Source organism: Ruditapes philippinarum, unplaced genomic scaffold, assembly GCF_026571515.1.
Source record: "Ruditapes philippinarum isolate M1 unplaced genomic scaffold, ASM2657151v2 ctg892_1_1_1_1, whole genome shotgun sequence".
NCBI lineage: Eukaryota > Metazoa > Mollusca > Bivalvia > Venerida > Veneridae > Ruditapes > Ruditapes philippinarum.
Window position 1 is genome coordinate 292,903 of NW_026856277.1, and position 8,060 is coordinate 300,962.

The 8,060-nt window shown below is 31.8% G+C and overlaps 1 protein-coding gene across 1 annotated transcript; it reads left to right on the top strand.

Annotated features, from left to right (window-relative positions):
• Window positions 1-1,186: 1,186 nt before the first annotated feature.
• Window positions 1,187-3,309, top strand: LOC132746053 (complement C1q and tumor necrosis factor-related protein 9B-like). The gene is made up of 2 exons (XM_060735112.1): window positions 1,187-1,493; window positions 2,762-3,309. The coding sequence occupies exons 1-2, from the start codon at window positions 1,244-1,246 to the stop codon at window positions 3,169-3,171; spliced, it is 660 nt and encodes a 219-aa protein (XP_060591095.1). The 5' UTR covers window positions 1,187-1,243; the 3' UTR covers window positions 3,172-3,309.
• The last annotated feature ends 4,751 nt before the right edge of the window (window positions 3,310-8,060 follow it).

The following is an 8,060-nucleotide window of genomic DNA, read 5'->3' on the forward strand; positions in this document are numbered from 1 at the left end:
TATATTTACGATGTATTCATTCATGCTAGCAAGCGCATGCGTATATGCGAAGTTTAACGCGTAGGTATAAACTACGATTTAATCAATGAACTGTTATTTTTTGTTTTAGAGTTTATTATTTCATGAAAATGAACGATTTGGAACTTTCAAAGCATTTAAACAACTTTGCAAACACTATTTTAATGATGTGTAGTCGAAATGTAACGCTACTGCAGAATGAAGAACTAGTTTCTATAGCGGTTTTTATCCGGGAGTGGATGTTGTTCGGTAACGACTTAACCTGTAACGATTTCTGAGATATAGCTTATAACTCTGTATACATTGCAAGCAATGTATGCAAAAATGGCTTAGTCTCTTTTTTAAATGATCTTAAAATATTAACACCCTATTCCTTAGATTATACTGTCATCAGTGTATTATTGGCTATTTGATACAGAAGTATACTGTTTGACTACCGTTCGCTTTCCATATGTAGTGTCTGCACTTACCGAGCTTAGTAGAGTGACTATTGGAAGGCAAATATATAACATTCTTACAATGTATTTTATTGTTGTCTATTAATATGTTTGAATCATTGATTAAAGAAGAGAGCACCGGTCTAATTCACTGACAGTGTAAACATTGCAACCAATATCTGTATAACCTTAGCTTATTCCTGGGACATTTTACGTTTTCCCAGCTTAGTGTTCACATCATTTTAAATGTCAGTTTTGCTTCTTCTGTATGAACGGTTAAAATCTATATAGTATTACTATTATGAGGCATGACAGCATTCATTTAATTTGAATATTGTTACTTTGCTGTTGGTACAATCTGGGGAAGACATATAAATGCATTATATAATTAAACTTGTTAAAAGAATGCTAGTTCAACTTGAATGCATAATTTCAAAAAGTACCGTTTAATTAAAATGCAGTAAAGTAACACTAGGAACACTAGCTTAACAACAATTGTTTTATGGTATAAGCATTATAAGTGCCACTTAAAACATCAAATATTTCATTAATCAAGGAAAGTAAGTGCATTATGAGTAATAAATAATTTCACTGTGATTGGTTAAAAGTGAAAAGAGGGATGGTGTCTGTTTGTTATACTGACCAATTAAGTTAAAGATACCAGTTTAGACAATCTCTATATCTAAAAGCTATTATACAATGAACAATACTGACATTATGAATTATACAGATAGTTTATTGTGCTGATTGTGCAATATCACTGTGACAAAAGTGACAAAGGTTCTGCAATGTTGAAATTGAAAGTTTTGCTTATTTTTGGACTGGTAAACTCAGCTTTAATAACAGTAACATCAGGCGATGACCAGCCCGACAGATTCGCTTACCATGCTAAACTTCTGAGTAGGATGATTAATATGGAAATAAAGATGGAACGAATGGAAGAGGAATTGAAACAAACAGAGACAAATATCAGCACTTTCACAAAGAACCAGGCTGGTATATTAGATAATAAAACCGCTGAACTGGAGCTATTTGGAGGTGAGACTTTTGATTAGATAATCTTTTTTTTATAAAAAACCCCTTCTTTTTTTTAACAATTTTTAGTTTTTAAATTGATGAAAAATTTCATAATTCTTGTAATTTTTAACACAAAAATTTTTTTATTAAATTGTTACATAAAAATTTTTTAAAAAAAAATTTCCGGAGAAACCTTTTTTTGATAAATTTAAAATTTTTGCATCCAAAACGTAAAAAAGCTGAAGCTACTTAAATTTTAAAAATAAAAAAACAAAATATTGTCAACTGCACGATAGTCTGCTTAGGACCGCTAACTTCAAACCACTTGCCCCTGAAAACTGTGTTTTAATCCCGCCAGGGAATTTGTATTTTTTTTGCGTGAGCAAGCTATCCAGCTAGCTTACGGAAGGTCGGTGGTTCTACTCAGGGACAACTAACGTCTTTTTCCATGTCTATAGCTGGAACGCGCAACCTTAAAATAAATAAATAAATAAATAAATGTAAACCTAATGCTGTCAAATATTTGTATCAGTAATTATGTCTATTCAAACTCAGTCGTAAAAACAATATTGTGGCATATAAGCTGTCTGGTAGTAAACAGTAGTGCTACTGTTGTAATTATGAGAAAACAATGTTGACACTCTAGGAGGGTTCGAACCCATGATCTCTATATTAAGAGGAAGCTGTCTTAATCACAAGGCCACTGCTACCCTTAGATATACAATCTTATCAAAATATCTAAAACAATACCCACAACAGCGACGACGACGATAGCAACAAGAATAAAGAAACAACAAACGAACAAAAGCACACAAGAAAAAACTAAAACTAAACCAAAACAAACAAGTATCAGTGAAATAACACAGCAGAAATAACAATCAACTAGTCCTCTTCCTTTACATGTTTTTAACATTTTATTGTTAACAGTAGTAACACAATGCTTTGCCTATAAATGATAAAATATATGACAAAATTACTATCTTATAGAAGGTTAACATTACCTAATGGAAAATTATTTTCAGGATGATCACAGAAAGTTAAAAACTTAAGAAATAGCGTATCTTATACTTTGCCATAGTAATAACATATCATTATTATTTCTTCTAATTTTTGTTAAATTGATCATAAATAACAGGGACTAAAATAATCATACATTTTAGCGTTAATTGTGGATTTCTTTTGTTATATTCACGTTATTTTGATATTGATGATTTTATAAATTCATGATCTTATCAGAAGTTTTTTTTTAAATTCTATTACATATTATTTTTTTTTTTTATGTATTTTAGAAAGAGTAGAACTACCCTTGGTTGCTTTCGATGCCTATCAGCCAGTCGATACGAGTCCAGATACCAACGAGATTATGGTATGGAGATACACCCGTTTGAACGAAGGAAAAGGATATGACACAGTTCTCGGTACGTTCAAGGCGCCTGTCTCTGGACTCTACTACTTTGCAGTACATGCATGTAACTATAGTACCCGATATTTCCAGTATGCCATAGTTCTTGAAAATACCTACATAGCAACGACTAACAAATACGACAGTAACAATCATGACTGCGGCTCCATGAGCACGTTCGCCCGTGTAGAGGCCGGACAGAAAGTATGGGTGAAATGTACAAGCGGAAGTACCAATGTTCTGCTGCGGGAAAGTCACGGGAGAAGCTCCTTCATTGGTGCTCTTATTCATAAATAGACCGAATGACAGTAAAATAATTTGATGCAAATAATTGTGGTACACATGAACACTCAAACATATGCTTTGTATTTTATTTGTGTTTACGATGGTGTATCTTTATGTGTTACCTTCTTAAAATAAAGATTTTTATTATTATTATTATTATTATTATTATTATTATTATTATTCACAGACAATAAAAAGACTAGTCTGGATGTATTGAAACCATTACACTAATACTTTTCCACATCGATTAGACTATGTTTTCGCTCTAAATGTGTTCCATGCGTTGTGAGTACAATAATTAACCTGCTATTCCCGACCACCATAGCTTCTTTGGGAGCTTCAACCTTTCTTGCTAAAAGCAGAATACATTGCATCATGTATCATTTAACATGTTTGGAGATAAAAAAAAGATGTATTCTGTACAACAAAGATCAATTCCTTTTCTTTGCATAAACGCTATATTCAAAGCTTTATCTAAGCTTATTAACATGTTATTGAAGTAAATAAATGTTTAATTCATTAATTAATACAAGGTCACATAAAGACGAGATTTTTTGCTGATTTAGAGTTACTATACTTGTTTTTTAATGCAGACCTTTAAATTTAGCCATAATAAAATATATAAGACACAATTTAGTGTTTCTATTTCATTGTTGCTACTAAATAGTTTGAAAATACATGTAGTACACCTCCGAAAATGGCTGTGACAAGCCATGTAATATATCTATTGTAATAATAATAATGATAAGGTTAATAATATGAAAACATGCACACGTGGTCCTCTGAAAGGACATACAGCAGGAAAATGTTTACAGTTTAAAGTTATTTGAAGTAGGTACTTGATAATTGTCCTTGTAATACAAGGTACATGTATTGAAATGTTTTTAACAATTTTCCTGTATCTAAATTAGGACCACAACTTTTACATAAATAAAAATTAAAACACTTTAAAGACATTTTGTTTTAACAATCGAATCGAAGTACATTTTAAAACTGTTTTTTTTAATATTTTGAAAAAAGGGTTGTCTGAGTTGTATAAAAATACTTTAACTGCCTTTGTATATGCATTGGACTTTGAACATTATTGCGCAAAATGACTATCTGAAAACCTTAGCCTATGTAATAAGATATGAAAATACCTTGCGTGTGCCCTTCAGTGTTAACTTTATTCAGTTGTTTTGGTATTTCTATACTGAGCAGAATACTGAGCCACCGATACAAGGGAGACAACTATGAAACTACCTTTTTTCCGAATTAACATGTGAAACGGGGAAACATACACGCATAGAGTATCTATATATCAACTTTTGAATGTTACTTTGTTTCAAAATTACAGATGGATAGTGTCTTGTTAATAACTTGTCCCGTTCTGCATACTATCACACACTTGCTTGAATGGGTGTTCTCCGTTGATTTTTTTATAGAATTAAATGTAGATCAGTAAACCACGTAAAGAAGGTCGCCCAGATGAATGTCATCCAAAGGAGCATATTAACAAATTTCTGGCCCTGTGCAAGCTTTACATGACGTGAATATTGACTGAAAATAACCACACTATCCTATGAGATGCGGCATTTTTATTTAAGTCACAAAAACTTATATTTTCTCATGATAATAAATCCTTTTATCATACGATTCGTAAACGTCAACATTTCGACATTAAATATTCCAAACCATTATCTTCAAAAAACAATTCTGTTAAAAGTTATTAGGGTATTTAAGTTAGAGTTGTCATCAAATTTAAGTAACGTCATCAGCCGTTTCGCATTCTTTTTAATTGGATAACCCAATCCGCCAGCCAAATTCATCGGCAAGAAAATGAAAATTAACCGCTGAAAAGCCGCGTTCAAGGGGAAACCCAATTTTCAGCGCCTTTTGTGCTACACAGTAACTAGGGAAAAGAGTAAACAACTTTTTTGTTCATTTTAAAATATTACTTTCTGTATGATACTTTCTTATAGACGTCATGCTTACGAAATCCATCTACTCTTCAATAATCTCTAAATTTTCCACCAAACCCGACTGTAATCTTAAACCGTTGCAACGTTTTATTTTTGGTAAATTGACTTTATTTAATTATAAACACACCCGTTAATTGAATGCAAGGAAGATATTGTTCAATTGCTGCGAGTTAGACCGAACCAATGTGCGTTTTGTAAAGTTGTGTCTTGGGAAATTCGAATTGCTGCACAATATATCATAGAAAGTTATTCTATAAAAAGAGACACTTAAAAGAAAATTTTATATCTTGGGTTATCCGGTTTAAAACTGACATGTACATGTATTTAAAGCACGTTTCTATATGTTAAAGGGGTGTGATAATAGCGGTGTTTATATCTGTTAAGTTAGACACAATTATCTCATGGAAACTGCAAATTTAAAATTATATGCATATGTTTTATCTGGGATGTTTAAGACCCGTTTTGTGTCGGAAAGTAGTTTTTTATTTGTGTTTGGCTTAAAAAAAGATGATCAGTGGGCGTTTTTTAAATTGATTTTGATGGTCAGACATGTTCTTAATACAAATATAGACCGAAAACGTGTTTTTTCTTTGGGATGTCAATACATTATCAAAAAATTACACCCGGGGATTCATTCCGTGTTAATTTAGTCCTATAATTATTGATGAATTATAGTCGTGGTGTTCGATTGAGGAGGATAACTAAAACAATTTAGTCGTGTTCGACATAGGGGAGGTAAAAATTGAAAAACGAAAGAGGAAGACATGGTAATTGTTTTCTAATAATTCTTTAATTCAGTCCTAGTCACGGGTGTTAAATTCCATATGGACCTTAAAATTGTACATCTGTAAACGGAAAATGTGACTTCATTTGTATTTCTTTATTTTATTGTCACATCCATGTTATTTGTGTCGTGTGGCGGCTGTAAAAAGTCTCCCTGTACATTTAATCAATGATATTATATTTCCATCCTTGAAGAACGTTCAGCACGACATTATTAATTGTTGTTTATACATTTTACAAGGTATTTTTAGTTTCTTGTATTTGGCCTTTTTCAATTTGGGTGGTTCCAGTATTCCTTCTTGAATACTGTTCAATCACCCTTAGGATATGTTGCCTGCTTTTTAAATTTGTCTTTTGACGTCTTATCTGTGATATGCAGGCTTCCTAACCTCAGACCCCCTTTCAAAATTCCATTTTATTTAGTTCAGCCAATTGTTTTCTCGTTTAGGGCACACGCATTCTTTTACTTGGGGACCATACGCTGCTTTTCATGGAATAACGCTGTCTTGTTGTCGTGTTGGGCTTTCTTCAGGGATTCTGTATTTCTTTATTTTAGTAACTATATTACTCCATGTGAAAGCGAAAATAAGTCATTCACAGGGTAAGTTTCAACTTTTTAAACATGTTTAACATAAAATTCAAAGCTGTTTAGAAAATAAAACGAAACTGCATTCCTGACTTTCCTCTAAATTTAAGATTAAACACGTATATAACGAAAAAAAAAATTCTATTCATTTTTTTAATATATGAATATAATATCACATGAATAACAACATAAAACAAATAAATTTTAAGGTCAAATAATTGCGACTTTCTATTTATCTATCTATCCATCCATCCATCCATCCATCCATCCCCATATCTAATCTAATCTATCCTCTATCTATTTTACTGCTTGTGATTGGGAAAGTATGTCATTTACAGGGTAAGTTTCAACTTTGTAAAATAAACGAAACTACATTTCCGACTTTCCTCTATATTTAAGATTATATAACGAAAATCTTTTTTTCTATTTTATTTCTTTTTAATATATGGATATTATATCACAAGAATAACAAGATTAAACAAATAAATTTAGTTAAATAATTGCGACTAGCACCTTTGAAGTAAAATGTTGACGCCCATCGATGTTATAGCAAATAATTCTCCTCTGAAGATTAGTAAAGCTGTTACATTTCGAACAACAACAACATCAATAATAATATCAGATCATATCATGTCATTAATATGCTTATTATTAATATGATATGATATGATACGATATGATACGATACGATACGATACGATACGATACAATACAATACAATAAATACAATACAAAACAACACAAAACAACACAAAACAATATAATATAATATAATAATAAAGACTTTTATTTGACGAGAGAACTCATTTTAACAACATATCGATCTTCACAAAGAACAATATACACCATATATCACCACTAATGATAAACGTCTATGGCATTTTGCAAGCCGTGCATATAATTATATTCACATGGTCATTCCCTTTTGCTTGTTTCTCACTTTGATTGTTTCATTTGATGAGAGTTACAGAGACACGCATAACTGTGTTAGATTCCTTTTTTCGTGAACGTCAAATACCGCCCTTGCTGTTTACTTTTCTCCTTGCTACTGAGTGCTGAAATAACGCTATGATGTATGATGCCAAAGATCGTCCAAATATTGGCGTGCTCCTGTTGGCAAAAAATCGATTTGAAAAAGAACAAATAAAAAAGATATAAATGTATACTTTCAGTAAAACATGCTTGTTATTTCGATAGTGAATATGTGTGTGTAAGCAAAACTGTATGCGAACGTTTTGGATAACCCTCGTATGTCTATAACTTGTTTCAGCCAAAGCAGATATTTTTGTATTTTTTGCTATTTAATGTATGTTGTCATTGCTATTAAAACAATCTTATTACCTAAACTATTCGTGAAGATGATATAAACTATAAAAATATATGTTAATTATATCAACATATTTATACCCCCGCACAACAAAGTTGTAAGGGGGTATACTGGAATCAGCTTGTCCGTCCGTCCGTCCGGTCGTCCGTCCGGCTGTCCGTCGGTTTTTCCTTGTCTGCCCAACCACTTAAGATTCATTTGACCCTTAGTCTTCATATTTGGCATGGAGGTTAGTCATGATTAG

Coding starts and splice junctions, on each gene's coding strand:
- LOC132746053 (XM_060735112.1), top strand. CDS start 1,244: ATGTTGAAATTGAAAGTTTTGCTTATTTTTGGACTGGTAAACTCAGCT. Junction 1,494..2,761: donor TGAACTGGAGCTATTTGGAG/GTGAGACTTTTG, acceptor TATGTATTTTAG/AAAGAGTAGAACTACCCTTG.